At 36.8% G+C, this 17,742-nt stretch overlaps 1 protein-coding gene across 1 annotated transcript in view; it reads left to right on the top strand.

The window, feature by feature from the left end:
• Positions 1-17,742, top strand: part of LOC127860497 (helicase with zinc finger domain 2-like) — a 58,551-nt gene that overhangs the window by 10,758 nt on the left and 30,051 nt on the right. Inside the window, exons 5-11 of the mRNA XM_052398603.1 lie at positions 707-804; positions 4,135-4,344; positions 4,741-4,777; positions 4,913-5,037; positions 6,764-6,886; positions 7,136-7,205; positions 7,404-9,894. Of these exons, the coding sequence (XP_052254563.1) occupies positions 707-804; positions 4,135-4,344; positions 4,741-4,777; positions 4,913-5,037; positions 6,764-6,886; positions 7,136-7,205; positions 7,404-9,894 (3,154 nt within the window). The remainder of the gene's footprint in view (positions 1-706; positions 805-4,134; positions 4,345-4,740; positions 4,778-4,912; positions 5,038-6,763; positions 6,887-7,135; positions 7,206-7,403; positions 9,895-17,742) is intronic.

Here is a 17,742-nt window from a genome sequence, read left to right as displayed (position 1 = left end):
CATGGAAACCCAGCCTAAGTGTACGCCATCTCTGGCAACATCCTGACAATAATTTCTGATTATCTTGTGTGGTTTCATTTAGTCGGTTCGAGGCTTGATCCAATGCTGACTTTACTTTTAGTTTATCATTAACCGTTGTATTATACAAGATATATATGTGTTAACATTAAAATGTACTAACATATTACATGTAAACTATCATCAATGATTAATGAATATTTTTTACAAAGAATGACATACATCTTACCGCACACTGCAAACTGTAAACGTTCGGTCAAAATAATACATTTTGCCTGAACTTAAGGGTTTATTTTATTTCAGCGAGTTTTTATTTTTGTGTGGTATTTAATATTGTATATTTAAATTATGTTTGATCTGATTGCATACATGGCCAACGCGTTAATCAGCAAAAATGACCCCATGGTATGCATATAATACTTCACCTGACGTCTAGACAATTCCTATTAGGATCGGCATAACATTAGTACAACAAGTGGCCAAAATAAGCTAATCGTGTGTTGCGGTGTCAAAGTGCGCTTACTTAATATGAAAGACATTATCACGTTCACAGCAGCATTGAGTTTCCAGCAGATTATGTTGTCTTTGTCAAGCACCTCGCACAATCTTCGTATAATGAGTCTCTCTGTGTTTTTTTACGTAATTTGTAACTATTTAACAATATATGAATATATGCGTGTCATTTCAGCAACACTGTTCGACAACCTGTGGAAGGAAAAAGAATATTTTGAAGTTTCCGACGTCTTGTGGGCAAATATATTACACGACGCACCAGGGAATCAGCGTGTTAGTGTTATCTCTTTTACTTTTTTATTTTCAAATATGTTTGCACAATATAAGAAAAAAAGAAAGACGTATGTCTGTGCTTTCGTCTGTCCGGTCGCTCGTTCTGTCTATCTGTCCGTCCGTCGGTCGGTTTGAGTCGAGCCGTTACTCTGCATTTTATAATTTCGGAGTTATTGACTTGTTTATTTGTCTGTGGTTTCTTAATCTAGAACAGATAGATGTGGATGTAATGGAAAATTCGTACATAGATACATGTACCTGAGCAAAGAGTTAATAGCATTTGAATGGGATTCCCCATTATGAAGAATATAACACTTTTTTAAATCCTGCACGGAGTAGGGATACTTAGCTTTGAATGAAAAGAAAAGATAGAGCGTTGAAAACTAATTTAAGCGATTTTTTATTGTCTGTAGTTTACACCATTATTGGGCTACATAAATCTGAATGTAAAAAACCCTGCGCATTCCACTTAATAACCCGATAATGAATTGAGCAGCTATTGTAAAGAAATTTCATGCATATATACCTAATATCAATGCTTCACTTTTGATTGTATAAGGTGTATTAAGGAGTCACTTTCTTATAATAAGGAATAATAATGTCCGCTTATGGGACCACGAAACTCTGTGACTTAGCAGAGGACTATGTAGCCCCTGATCAGACTGCGCGAATCATTTGGGGGCTTTTTCACACCTGTAACACAGCTCTAGTTGATTATGCAATTTTATGAAATATGTTACTTTTGTTGCAAAGCTATCAACATGCAAAACGCTTCGGCGTTATTGGAAACAAAATACATTGCACTTGTAACTACCTCTAACCCGCTATCACACACGACGTTTGCTTATTGATATATTTTTTGTATTGTTGTAGCAATATAGACCGACGTCTTGTGAATGAAAAATGTAGTCTTTGCTACACTTCTGTTTCTCCTTAAAAACAACAAACTCATGTTTGCTATACCAGACGAGACGTCTGGGACTACAGCCTTGCACTCTGCTCGCCAATGTCTCGTCTGGTATTGCAAACATGAGTTTGTTGTTTTTAAGGAGAAACAGAAGTGTAGCAAATACTTTTTATTTCACGCGTTTCGATAGTATAGCGTGAAATATTTGTCTTACGCGAAACGAGACTGTTTTACAGTAATAAAATGATTGGTCAGTCTTGCACGAGGATCTCAAACGTATGATTATGTTGTGTAGCGTTCATTCTACCAGGCGTCTTCAGTCAGTGCGGACAGGTTTTATTTTAATTCTATGTGCTAAGAAAAATTTGTTGTTGTTTTTTGTTGTGATTGTATATGTTTTGATTTTTATATGAAACCAGACACATGAATGAGGCTCGGCATTCGTATTGTGTTCCGACAATTGGCAAACGAGCACAGGTTTCCAGCGTTAACCGTCTCTGGTTTTTCCTGGCCGATCGGTTCACATTTTGTAGTTATAAATTTTGTCATGTATGTATTCAATGTTGAACTTGGCTGCACAGTGTCCCGCAAATAAACGTCTCGTCTGGTATTGCACTGCCGAGGTTCCCAATGACATTTTTCATCAGCGATTAAGAACCCAAAATTCCGCAAATCTTCCCGTATAAACCTTGAAACGCGAGAAGCGTTTTCAAATGAATTTGAACCTCCGAGACCGTCATCCAGAAATACAACTATTTTGTGACCCATCGACCTCCATTTTGTTACAAGAACTCTCAAAATCTTAGTAAAAATGAAACCCGCTGTAGAGATCCCAAATGGTAACACGTTGTAAACATAATACCCTTTTCCGTTTTCGGTTTCCCAGCAAAAACCTAAAAATTGTCTATGTTCTGGAAAAATCATTATATGATGATAAGCGGATCTAATATCAAATGAAAATAAATAGTCTCCTTTACAAAAGATTTGTTTAGCAACTGATTGATCCTCGAAACAGACCTTGTATTTAAATAATTCTGGATTTATATAACGACAATCTAAAACAAGTCTCGGTTTTCCGCTTTTTTCCATAAGCCACAGTCAAAGGATTAACAACGACTGGAGGTTTGTTCACTTGAGAAATACAGCCCTTAGCCAATAAACTTTCAATTTCGCTCGACACAAATGAACAATTATCATTAGCAGATTTGTTATTTGTTAAAATAACAGACCGTGGTACATCTCTAAAAGGCAACTTGTATCCATTATTCACAACATCTAATATGTACTCGCTTGCATTTGCGTTTTTCCAATACTCGTAACAAGAATAAAGCCTACCTACAGGCGTTTTTACTGATATTTTGCAATCGAATTCTACTTTTTTCTCAACCACACTACAATAAACATGGTTACTTATCTTGTTATCTTTCGAAACAACGGCTCCACCGTCTGGGACTACAGCCTTGCACTCTGCTCGCCAATGTCCTGTACGCCCACACCGGAAACACGTCCCGGGCCGTCTAGTCTGCGAAGCTGCCGTTGACTGATTCGATGCCGATGCTACATTGCCATCGCCTTTGACCGGAAGAACGTATGGAGAGAAACGACGTGCGCGGTTTCGATGCTCTTGGCGCAACTTCCGGTCTGCCTTCTGCTGGGCTCTGTAGATTTTCTTTTCGTCATCGGAGTCCTCTGCTAATGGATGTGCTTCATACTCATGCACTACTCTCCATCCGCTATCTGATGAGTCTGCTAATCTTATGAGCTTCTGTCTATGCAATAGAATGTCCGTACCTTCTGCAATCTTCTTATTCGCGGCTACCACAGACTCGGTGGGCTGCAACCTGACGGATTCTTGCAAAAATCCTTCTGACTCTCTTAATTTGTTCAAAACTTGGTTGTTGATCTTGTAATGCTCCTCGTTACCCTTCTTACGAAACGTGTAATTCTCGTTCCTGGACAAATTTTCTTAATAGAATTTAACTGGGCTTGCGACAACTGTTGATTTTCGCTCATTCGTCTTTCCAAACTCTCAAATTTCCTTGAAATAATGTCCTCCAAATGAGAAAGAATGTCATTCTCTTGACTCGCCATGGCTGCACGACCACGTGTAAAACGAACTGTGTATTAAGAGAAGACAATAAAACCTGTCCGCACTGACTGAAGACGCCTGGTAGAATGAACTCTACACAACATAATCATACGTTTGAGATCCTCGTGCAAGACTGACCAATCATTTTATTACTGTAGAACAGTCTCATTTCGCGTAAGACAAATATTTCACGCTATACTATCGAAACGCGTGAAATAAAAATTATAACAAACATTAAAGAATTGCGTAATTTCTCGGTCATGTTGAGATGATGTAAAGCATTAAATGCATGATTGTTGGTATTATTTTTTATTTTGCGTATTTTAACTTTCAGAATATTTTGGGATTTCTCGTCGAACTCGACATAATCGCAAAACTTGCGGAACAAAGAAAGAAATGGAATCTCTGTGTGCTGATAGACGCAGACATCAACCGTGTGTACGTCAAACTAGTGCGTTTCCATGGTATTGGAACGCCAAATATACGGGCAAACCCGGGCCGCAAAGATGCCGTGTGGAGGAGAGCCAGATGCTTATATCAGATGGTAGGTTTCTTCTGTTACAGAAATCTTTTAATTATTACATTATTTTAAGCTTCTTTAAATTATTCCATTAAAATTGGCAATCCTTTTCGATAAGATAGACTCTAATGTATTTGGGATAACAATATAAACAATAAATGCGTTGTAAACCCTCGAATGTAAATTAATGGGACCATGATAAACTCTAAATTTAGAGGGGCGTGCATTTATCCAAATGCAAGATTAGTTAATGTATAGTAAATAGAGGAAACAAACAAACTTAAAACATATCAATTGTAACATTTGACTTAATTTAACATTTTTGTTTAAATTGGTGTCATTAAATCAGTTCAATTGTAATTTAACAAAAATGTTACATAAAGAATTTCACTATGAAATAGTTAATTCTATCATTTTCAGGGCGATCATACAAACTTGAAAAAAGTATGCAGTCTCAGTAAGTACCACCTTTTACTTTTATATCCGTTCTTTTATTTTTCAGCAGTTAAGCCATTTACAAACATGTTACTTATTGCTATGTTTAAGATATCAAGTAGTAGAACAAAATAATTCACACCTGTTTGCTGTTTAGTATTGCAAGAAATGTGCGACTACGATGATGTTGAAGCCTTCGAGTTGTGGAGCAAGGCTCTGTGTATGTCTGGAGACTACGATCTGGCACTCAAGAAGTGCGAGCTGGCCTTGCAATATTGTCAGGTAAAATTCTTTTCCTGGGACTAATCCATATCATTTTGTCATCATTTGAAATCTCATGGTATGTCGATAACACACAAGATAGTTGAACACCAATAATATATTGTTTAGGAATTTTTCTTAATCCTAGTTGCATCACCATAATAACCTTTTTCCATATTTTAGTACAGATTGTTGTCCAACATTGTTCATAGTATTTATATGCACTGAGTGCATAAATGAGTATTCAACATGCATAACATGTTTTCAACATTGATACATCAAGGCTATAAAATCCTGAATGAAATGATTAGTGATTTGCAAACAAAAATTATATAAACTTAAATATTATATTTTTTCTTTTAGATAATTGGAATATATTTTGGAGTTATAACGATGCAATATATTGAGTTTTATCTTTCAAAACCACTTTTTTGCTACATAAGAATTTCTATATGGAGAAATGATCTAGTTAATTTATATATTAATCATGTGACAGAGATGATGCGTTCACAGCCATGAAATCTTAAATTAACAAATGTAGTTACATAACAAAAACAGATTTTAAGGGTTATACATTTTAAACGCGCTTAGTCATTTTTATCATTTTTCTTAACTTTTTTTTATTTTTTTTATTAATCCAAGTTGATGTTCAATTTTTGTTCAAATCGGTAAATTTTATGAATACAACAATATATAACATATATATAAAGCAGTCAGCACAAAGCATGATGTGCTTTGAATTATAATTATCCGAGCAATCATATTATAAAATAATGTCGTAGCATTTTCATCCGTCGACTCAAACCTACATGGTCAATGTGCACGCAAATTACATCAATTTATTCTCAGAAATACCGTTGTCTACCTACATCTTATTAAGCAAATCAATCATTTTAAGAAACCCATGAACAGTTACGTTTTGCGTTATGATAATTTTAAGATCATTCCTATTGGAATATGTATTGTCAAAGGGATCTGGGCAGCTCATCCACAAAACGATACTTTTTGACGTTTGAAATGGTCTTCATTAAAAATCACCTGGTTTGCTTAGTTCCCAAGCAGTCGCAGGATGCTGTGGCCACCTTTTAAAGAACGTCTTACTATATCTGCTATGTCCTTCATACTTTTAATAGCTTCAAGTTTCCCATGTACCAGATTAATACAGAAATCAAAAAATTAATTATTTATTTAAATATGAATCTGGTTATGTTTACTCTTACGATTACAATTATGGTCATAAGAAAGTTACAAAATATCCATTTCGATGTTTGTACTTACCATTAGTCCGTTTTCATCGTACTAAAATCTGTAATGTCATATCGCAACTATACGAAAAGATGACAAAGCGTGTTATTTGTGACTTCTACTGGAACAATCATTTTTCGTACTATACTGTTTTTACCAAACAAACGAAACACCGGTGTTATTTGAAAAGTATTTCAATATTTTTAGACAGGAACTTAATGGAATTTGGTGTGTGTTTTTTCGCTTTAACTTTTGTGTTAAATGTTGTATGCATGTATTTCCTTTAATTGTATAGGTAATTGGTCATTGTCCTTTCCTTCGTGGCGGACACGAATTTCTCTGATAATGTTTCAGGAGTAACACTTTTTCTATATGTGTGCACAACTTTTCATGTATTTGTTATTTTGTTATGCCTAGAAGGCAGCGACAGGTTAAGTTAATATTTAGCAGGTGGTGCTATGTTTGGAAAATTATCGAACAAAGTTCCAAATTCTTTCTTTAGGAGGACGAGGATCGTAAACGTCTTGAAGCGCTTCGCGAGGAGATTGTTTTGAAGATCCCAACACATGAGGATATCGAACCCGACGAGTCATGCCTCTCTGGGACAAGCGCAGTGAATGGCAATGTGAGAAAATTAGATTTTTTAAGTATTGGCTTGCTAGCCTTTGTTTTATCAGATCTGATTTATACTTGACATTGACGTCACGATTAATTTGCCAAAAATAAACAATTATATACGTAAATTCCAGTTTAATTGTAATATTGGCCGTTAAACGTGTTGTCATACACAGTAAATAATTTGAACCAGTGTTCTCTACCAGTCTCTTTGTCATGTAGATAACTACACAACATCAATTATTTATATATTATTCAGGAGACAAACAATCGTCTTCCTACCGCACCATATACTGACAGATCTCAACGTAAAAAGAAACACAGGAGACGTAAGTTTTATTTACATTTTAAGTTCGAAGAATTCGAATTATTTGAACATGTAAAAACAAAGTGTGTATTCGGATTTAAAAATACTAATTTCTGCGTTTAGTAGTGTACATATTTATAAATATTGGGATGATAGACGTATAATATCAATGAATGCATATTAAGTACAAAGGCTAGCACCTACTTGTCTGTTGTTATAGCCAAGGCACGGAGCCCTAGCTTAGCCACCCCCGGCGAAGTTCAAGATCAATTAAAAGCTCAAAGACAACAACAGCAAAGGCCAATGTTCTGCTCGAATATAAGTGGCGAACGAACAATTTATAACAGAACATCACCAGAAGAAGGTCGCACAAGTAGCAACTCCAAATGTAATGGAATAAACATTGTGAACAACACGTTGAGACAGCTGCAAATTGACGAGACCTCTGATCGCTTTAGACATGCAAGCCAGGCGAATCACACAAGTTCTGTTCCGTATGATTATGTGAGCGTCATCGATTCAGATTCAGATGACGACACTGACGATGAAACTACATCATTAAATTCCAGCTCGAATACATCCGTTCTTAATATTGAAGATGCTATTGAAGACAACGAACCGTTAATAGATGACAATACCTCGTTTTATGAACAAAGTTATCGGTTCTACCAGGAGGCTGAGGTAGATGAGAATGTGGCAAATTTAATGAAAGAGGACATATTGTTGAAACGAGGCGTTCAATTAAATATGGCTTATCTGAGTCAGTTCGAAGACAGACATCCACATGATACGAAACGTGATACGTTCTATGTTAAACATTTATCTGAGAATGAAATGAAAGAAAAGATTCTTATAAACCCACAAAAGTATATTCCCTGTACCATTCAGATGGAAGGCGCGCACGAAGCGTTTTGCACTCCTGTTGGCGGAAATCATCCTTTTTCGGTGATCGAGATATCTGGACGATCGAAGATCGGACAAGTTTTCAATGAAGATAAAGTTCTCGTAGAACTACTGGACGACAAAGAAAAGCACGAGAAACGATTTGGAAGAGTTCTCGGTGTATTGGAACGCCAGCGACATAAGGACGTTAAGAACCCTGTCTTCGTTTGCACACTGGACGAAATAGACAGTCACCTGGTACGCCCGATGTGTAAAACTGTACCCAAAATACACATCATCAACAAACAGATTGTTGAAAAGTTTGGACTCAAAGTCAAACGCTTCAAGTGTGAAGTTTATGAATACGATGAGCGGGCAGGAATACTTTGTAAGCCAAAAATTTATGACATAAATCCTGCTGGGCAGAAAACGTACGTATTTCTTGTCGCGTACATAAGCTGGAGTCCTCTTTATGTTTATCCTTATGGGGCCATCATCAAGATTTTGAATTGGGGAAACAGCATTCCGAAAGGATTGACGATACTTAACCTCCAGCATGAAGTTCCATCCATGTATAAACGTGAAACAGTGAACAGGACCGAGAGCATTGTTCGCCAGGGTAGAGATGAACCAAAGGAAAACATGTTTAAAGGAAGAACCGATCTTACACACTTGGAGGTGTTTACTATAGATCCTCCTGACGCGAAAGACTTGGATGATGCTCTAAGTATCGAGTCAGATGGGGAGGGGTATAGAGTTAGTGTTCATATTGCAGACGTCTCATCGTTTGTTGAAAAGGACGATCCTATTGACAATGAAGCGCTCGACCGGTCGACTACATTTTATCCCGGAATTCGAAGACCAAGGAACATGATACCTGAACCACTAAGCTCAAATCTCTGCAGTCTGTTGCCGCATCGACGACGATTGACACTGTCGGTGATCTTCCTCCTTGATAATAAAGGGCAACAAAAACAGATGGAAGGTGACAATTTTTTAATTGAGGAATCCTTCATCAGGTCGCGGAAACAGCTGTCATATGGCGAGGCTCAAAAAATTATTCAATCAAACGAAAGCTGCAATGATAATCAACTTTCAAAGGACATTCGAATGCTGTTTCGATTGGCAAAGAACATCAGAATGAAAAGACTTGGTAAAGCAATGTTTTCAATGAATCAAGATTGGGAGGAAAGTACTGACGAAGAGTCAATGTCGGAAACAAGAGAAGCACATTATCTTATTGAAGAATTCATGATAATGGCCAACAAGAAAATAGCGCAGGTATTGAAAAGGCGATTTCAGGGTTGTCTACCGATTCGTCGCCAGCCGCCGCCTTGTTTGGAAGGTCTTCAAGAGTTCATCAACAAGAATGGGCCATACATTGACATTATGTCTATGTTTCAAGGGAAAAATCTGAATGGCTTGGAGAGAGGCGTCAATAACTATCTAGACAGCGTGGATTCAAATACGGAAACTAAACACGTCGCGGTTACAGAAGGGCTATGGAAGCGAATGAAGTCATCACCTGAATTTGCAGCGAAGAGTCTTCAGACGGATCTGTTGTTTGCGTATCAACATGTCATCTATCAGCAATGGATCTCCATCCAAGAACGTGCTGGGTATGTGTGCGCCGCAAGTGTGTCGGAAGAAGATGGGACACATTACTCCTTGGGGTTGTATCCCTACACGCACTTTACATCTCCCATCAGGAGGTACAATGATCTCGTCATTCACAGATTGTTACGGGCCTATATACGGCGTCAGCCGTCTCCGTACAGCAGGGATGAAATAGAAAATATCTGTGTAAAAGTGAATACAATGTCAAGAAGGTCTAAGCAATACCAACGAGATTGTAAAGCGCTTCAGGAAGCTGTCGATTTGAAGAACAACCCACAGATGATAGGATGTTTCGTTGATGATGTCTCAGACCGCGGATTGTCGTTATGTTCACCCTTACTAAAACACGCAAAGAAAACGAATCGAGAGTTGAGTTTCAACCTTCTCGACATGGGTTTTAAACCAGAGGTGTTTAAGGACCCAATCACACACTGGGACAGTATAAAAGCGACTTGGAGAAAACGTCTGTATGATGTCAAAGGTGAGGCCCCTATGTACCTGCCAGATCGCGGTAACGTCCTTACGTTAAATCATCTGAGACATGTGACGTTCATTCCATTGCCCATCTGGGCGAAAATGGTGCAAGCGGCAGCTGATGGTCGACTTGATGACCTTTCGAGACACATGAAAATCGCTGCCTCAAAGGGTAAGATCAACGACAAAGGTTATGACGATGTCAGCACTGAATGTCGCGAAATCGAACTCATGCAACCGAGCACGAAATTCTCCATGACATTCGCGAGAGGACAGACATTGAACGTTCAGATGACAGCAGGGCCACAGAGGGGCTTGTTAGCTGTTAAACCAATGCTGTTTCACATGACACACAGTATCAATCTCTGCCTGTTGCACACGGATGACCCTGTTTTGCATCTCTACCAGTATGTAACGAATTCAACATGCGATCAATACCGGAACATAAAACAATACTTGCAACGCTGGTTACCGTTGATTTTGATGGAGGCGGCCACTGGCATAGTTCAGAACGAAGAATCATGCTGCATCAAAAATATCCCTATCAAGTTTACATCAGAGCGACAAGGAAAATTTTCATTGTGCCTTGCTCATTGCGAGACCAGAAATATAGAATTGTCGGGCACAGAAATCGACGACGAACAAGACGTTGAAACCGACAGCGACTCTTGTTCGTATGACTGGCTCTGCTTGAAGGCAGCTATTCCAAATGCCAAGCAAGAAGCCAATGATGGCCAATCCGTGTTCGGAAACCTGCAGAACTTTTGGGTAGGACATGCGCACGTGACCGGTGTCAAGAAGCTGAAGGATGCTAATCAGACAGGCAAATTAAAGGTTTCGTTTGAACTTCATGACAATACCCAACCAGTTCCCCTTGAACTGACACAAGATGCGAAAATCGCGAAATATTAGGTTGAGATACTGCGAAAGTCTGAAGTTGATAGGTAGATTACATTTTATATTTTATTAAACAAAACAATCACACTCATATCAATACAAATGTGTTTTATAATTTTTAATGCATAAAGTACTTAATTTTAATAGATGTGCATTCATTTAAGTTAAACCAGTCCTTTAAATAAAACATGTAATTAAAAACGCAACTTTTCTCCACAATGTTATATTTTACATGAAATTTGTTTGGTCAAATACTATATTGACAATTCATTTCGTGTTGCAGGAGAACAGAAAGTTTTATCAAGAAGCTAGCTTCGTGTGGCAATACTTTGGCGGTAACTATTGCCCTCAACACCAAAATACCAGATCTTGGTAAGGGTTTTATTAATGTGTTTTTGTGTGTGATTTTCTGTGGTGTTGATCACTCGCCATTGGAAAAGGATTCGGGCGGCTATTTACTAAATAGCTGACTTAGTACTTTTAATTATGAAATGGGTATTTTATTGATGCTGCGTGTTTTTCAATGTATGTTTTAACGATATTATCTAGTTAAGACATTTTACTATGTACATGTATTTATCTGTATTGACATGTGGTTTCTCTTCCAGACCGAGATCATATGCACATTGTGAGCACGTTGTCAGAGCGTGACTTGTCGCTCGAAGGAATGGAGGGAAGTGATGAAAGGCCGCTTCCGCCAAACAATAAAATGCAACAGGAAGCAATCGACAAAGCTCTAACATCAAGATTCACTCTTATTCAGGGTCCACCTGGTAAATAGTCAATGGAATGTTGTTAAACATGCATGAAATAAATAACACTCAAAGTAGTCGGACATAAATGGTGAAACTGCATTAGTTTAAAGTTTATTTTGCTATCTGAATAGATAGTTGAGTTATTTGATCGTGTAATAATTCCAGGAACTGGAAAAACCTACACGGGAATCAAACTAATGTACCTGTTTGACAAGATAAATCGCATTCTACACAGAGAAGGAAAACCCAGCAAACAGGTGCTGTTCTGTGGACCGTCAAACAAGTCGGTTGATCTTGTTGCCAGTAAGTATTGACAGGTCAATTATTTCGTCCTTACATGGCTGCAGGTGAAGTGTAAGTGTTTTGGTTGGTACCTGTTACAATAGTAATCCGTTACAAGAATAACATATTTTTTTCTTTTATCGTATTGCAGGATGGATGTTGAATCGAATGGGCAATTACAAACCAAACTTTGTAAGAGTCTACGGTCGATCCATTGAAGCGATGGACTTTCCCATTCCCGGTCGCACTTTCGTATCAAAAAAGAGTACGCGGACTTTGAAGCCAGATGAGATTCTTAAATCGGTGACGCTGCATCACTTGATTCGTGAAAAGGGTAAGAAATACGCCGAGGAAATCAAAGCGATGGATCAATTCTTCAAGAAGAACAACTATGCCCCAATGCCCAAAGAGGTTGGCAGATATGTTCATCTTATCCGCGAGGCTTCCATAGATGAGATCCGCAAGCACGATGTTATTCTGTGCACCACTGCAGTAGGCTCAAACCCCAAGGTGTTGGAGGCAACGTCCGTTCACCAGGTATATTATTTTGTTGTTTGGGTTTTATAGTGTCTTTTCAATTATGTGTTTACACTGCAGACCAGACATTTATAGAAATATTCAACCTCCAGGAACATTTTGAGGTTTTTATGTATGGCTATGCTAGTCTTTTATTTAAAGCATGTGACCAATTGAGTATACAATGCAGAACATTCCAAACGAAACAGTATTTCAAAATAACTATTAATGATCTTGAAGCTATTTAATACGACGATATTTTATTTGAATTAAGAGTACATCACGTGTTAACAGGTGATAGTCGATGAAGCTGGAATGTGCCCTGAGCCGCAGTGCTTGGTACCGATTATTGCTACAAAGGCTGAACAAGTGGTTCTTATTGGTGACCACAAACAGCTACGACCGATCATCATGTGTAGAGAGGCTGGTCAGCTGGGCATGGAGACGTCGCTGTTTGAGAGATACGCCACGTCGAGCAGCCCTTGTAACGTTCAGTTTACTATGCTGAATGAACAGTATCGAATGGTAATGAAACTGCACAACTAGGATGTTTGTTTTTTGTATTTTTCTCGTGCAATGATGTTGAATGATAAAATGAGCACATTGAACTTAGTGATAACTTTTTACTATAAACGATAAGAAAATATAAGACATATGCCTGTTATTATATGTACAATGTATATTCCAAAATTTAATTAACAACGAAGGATAACTATCATATTAAATTATATAAACATGTCATTTTATTGAAGCATCCAGAAATTTGCGAATTCCCGTCACGACAATTTTATGAAAATAAGCTAGAAACGCGACCTGGTCTCTGGTGCTTCAAAGCACCAGAACAGCCCTTAAAGATCTGGCCCCAGGACCGCTACGGCACCTATCCCCACGTCCTGTTGCACTTGGAGGGAGAGGAAAAGGTTCTTACTGTGTCTACGGAAGACGGAAACGAACAGTCAAAGAGTAATGAAGCAGAAATCAATGAAGTGGTTAGTAAGTGTTGTTAATAGAAAGGCGATGGTTTGAAACTATGTTTAATTGAGTTTATTAAGTTTTGAAGTTGAAGGAAGAAATTTATCAACGAGTTTCAACCAACTTGATTTAGTCCTGGATATTTCGTGTCAGTATACTGCAAAGTAACGTTAAATCATTTAATTTATTGAGTTTGTTTTAGAATCTTGCTTTTAAATTGACATTATTGGTGAGCATTTTTCCAGCTCGTGTTACTAGCATTTTAGCATATCCGGCGTTAGTGTTGTATCTGGATTTATTTACATTATAAAAACACACAATAGCCTTCGAATGTATGTGAATGAAGGCTAAGTGTTTAAATAAAGTACTCCTTCAGTTACGCTTCATACTAGATCCTTTATGCTTATTAAATCCGTCAGTTCACTGTTCTAAAATTTGTTTGTTAAATGCAACTACATTCTTTCATGTAGGGAACGTTATCCAATATTATGATCAATGAACTGTACATGACAACCGATTCCATGAAACGAATAACTTGATGTTGTAGATGAGAATCTATCGGTATCTAGGCGAGCAGACATCCTACGACAAGATATGCATCCTCTCGCAGTACAATGCACAGTGCGCTGAGATCCGACGCAGACTGAAGGACGAACAACTGCAAGACACACATGTTAGCACCGTTGTATCCAGCCAGGGTAAGAGTTCTGAATATTAAACTACGTCTGAATGTTACAATAAACTAAATTATACTCGCTTTGCTATTTTTATGAGACTCAATTTCAACTCGTACCCTTATAAATTGTAAACTGTATTTATTTAGGTGGTGAGTGGGACTATGTGATCTTCAGTACCGTACGATCGCTGCCTGATTACAAAATTGAGAAGAATCCCACCTTGGGCTGGTGCAAGCACAATCTCGGATTCATCACTGACCGTAACCAAGTCAACGTTGCCTTGACAAGAGCTAGAAAGGGCCTTGTAATTATCGGTAAGCCTTTTGATAAAGGATTTCAATTAACAAGTGTACTTTGTGCTTGTATATCGTTAGTATTTTCCAGTTCAAATGAATCAGTTGGTTAAGTGACCAATTGACTATACAATACGGAAAAAATCTTTGCTTACGAATAATTGTATTTTGTCTGCTGAGGATCGAATCATATATTGGCTCTGTTTATGTAGGCAATAAAAACCTCTTGTATTGTGACAACGTTTGGCGCAAGTTGATCGAGAGCTATGAACAGAGAGGATGTGTCATGCCCGCTGACAAATTCCCACAGAAAGGTGTCGAAAAGACGAGGCTACAGCTTCTGGAGGAGAGGGCGGAAATGAGCTTCAGAAAGAACTACAGAATTTACGGCGAATCGATGTTTGAACCGGGCGTAGGGAAGGCGACGTTTTACGAGGGGCCTTTCGACTTCACCGATGATGAAGACGACAGTGAAGACGATTATACCAGAGGTTCAACGAATAGCAACGCGTCGTGGACCCATGTGTCGTCTGGTCGAAGGACTGGTTCCGCTATGGTACAACCAAACAAAAGAGGAGGTCGGTCAACACGGGTGATTTATAACAGAAGAGGTGACGACGTTTCTCACAGGAAAAAATAAAATCTGGAGGCAAATGTTTTGTACAGCAAATGTACAATTTACTTTCAGGACTGCCAAGACCGGGAGTTTTTTTGTTAAATAAATGTCACCAAGAGAAATCTTGGAGAGTTTGATAATGTTTATAAATCATTCTTATTTGTTACAGATCATAGATCATAATTTAAGAAATATGTGTCATTTATCATACTTATGTGGTAATTCATAATTAATGTTTTTTTATTTGTATGATATTTATTTTTACCCGAAGGTAGATGTTATGCCCGGCGAATATTAAACCAATACTAGGGGTTCCATTATAAAATAATTAAAAAGTTGAATGATTTGTGATTTGTGAATATTGTTGCAGGACGAATAGTTTGTAACAAAGTGTTGGCAATGCTTCATATATTTGATCTTATGTGTTATTTATCGTAAATATGCCTTATTCGCAAATGTATGTGTATTTCAGTTTATTGTGTAATGGGACCGAAGCAAATGTTCTCATTAATATATTTTTATTGTATTTGTATGTTGGAATATAAATTGTTATAATATTGTTGTTGATGATGATGATGGAAAATCGTATTTTTTGTACCATATATTTTTGTTACGAAAGTCTTGTATGTAACATATTGTTGCTTCTAATCATGCTACATTCTTTTGTTACATAAGATCTGTACTTGACACATCGTTGTTTATAATGATGTCAAATGCTTTTGTTACATAAATTCTGCATAAAACACATTATTGTTTTGCATCATGCCATAGTCTTTTGTTACAAAAGAAGCATATCAAATCATCACCAAAACAATTAATTTATATCAATTTATATCCAATCTTTACCGTTCTTGCATCAAACATGTGTGCTGTTCCTCATAACGTCTGTTCACGACGTAGATTGCTTAATTTGTAATTGCTTATTTTTTAATCAATGGCATTCAATTGTTGTTTTTTGTTAATGGATGGCGTTCTAGGTACTATATCCTGTTTGTATTGCTTTACGTATCAGTATTTCATTTTGGATTTCTATGCCTTTTTGGTTACGTATATTGCATATGATTACTCAAGAAGACTTGTGATGAAAATGCGTTTTATTATAAATATTTTTAAAACGTTCGTCATGTTTGTTTGAAAAGTATGTGTTTTTATGTTGGACGTATTGTTTTTGCCCTGTCTCTTGGTTTGTTGCTTTGTTGGTTTGTTTGTTTGCGTTAAACTTTAACTTTTGCCATAACTTTTGCAATATTGAAGATAGCAACTTCATATTTGGCATGCATGTGCATCTCAAGGGAGCTGCACATTTTGAGTGGTGAAAGGATAAGGTTAAGGTCATCCTTCAAGGTCAAGGGTCAAAAAACAAATCCAAGGGAAGTAATAAAAATCAAAGCGGCGCAGAAGGGGACATAGTGTTTCTGACAAACACATTTCTTGTTTTGTAATGTTTACGTTTATGAAACGTATCCGTTGGCTCTGTTTTCAAACATTCAAAGTTTACATGTTGATCTCTATGTAAATATGTTTTTTTTTGTTTACTTTTCATAGTAAAAGAGTGCTTTTTGTGTAATGTTTTCTATGTTTATTTGCCACTAATCAATCTTTTCCCTTTATGTTGTTTTTTCATTGAACATATTTGAAGTAAGAAATCCCTCTGTAACTTTTTAATAGCACACCTACAATATCGACAGTGATTGGTAAACATTAAAAAATATTTTTCACTTTGGTAGTGTATTTCCACAAAAATTCTTATAGAATAGTAGTAACAAGTCTTGTATTGTGCCATGGTAGTCATGCACTTTAAAACATGTATGATTTTTTTATAAAATTTGAATTGCTACTTTTGCCATAAGCTATTAGTGATGTGCTATATTTGTACATTGATTGAATTTCACAACATATGTTTATTTTTTATTTTTCACTCAATACAAATAACATGTAATATATCTTCTCGGTTATTTTTCATTATATATGAATTTATGTTAATTGTTCTAATAATAATTGCTGTAGATCTTTTTTTCTAAAAGTGTGAAAAACAATATTGTTTTATTGGTGACTAGATCTAGTTGTGTTGTGCGTCTTTCATAAGTGTTGTACCATTATGGGATTAGAACAAAGTCATGAGCAATCATGTAACAGCACGTTAATTTTCGTTCCATTTCTTTTCATGTCTTTCATTTTCTGTGATAGGTATTTATACTTAATTTATTTTACTTTTATGTTACTTTAAACTTTTAATTTTGTCTTAATTATTTTTAGTTATTTTGTATTCCAGCTTATTGTGGTATATTCGCTGAATCTTGTGTAATAAAATCAGTTAAGTCGACTTTTATGTAATTCATTTAATTATTGACCCTTTGTGTTTGTGAAATTTCTAATCTCAAAAGTAAAAGAAGCCAAAATACGCTACGTAGACATACGGCAAAATAACCAACACACAATTATTTTCTCTCCTGACTTAAAAACTACAACAGAAAGATGTGAATAACCTTAGCCTCAAATTTGCAGTCAAAGGCCCACCTTCTGAAACATGACGTCTTTCAAATATGATCGTGTCTTTGCTCTAGAGTCTAACATTCAA

The sequence above is a fragment of the Dreissena polymorpha genome, chromosome 15 (genome assembly GCF_020536995.1).
Source record: "Dreissena polymorpha isolate Duluth1 chromosome 15, UMN_Dpol_1.0, whole genome shotgun sequence".
In the NCBI taxonomy this organism is placed as follows: Eukaryota; Metazoa; Mollusca; class Bivalvia; order Myida; family Dreissenidae; genus Dreissena; species Dreissena polymorpha.
The sequence above is the reverse complement of the archived record's forward strand: the minus strand, read 5'-3'. Positions and strand labels throughout refer to the sequence as shown.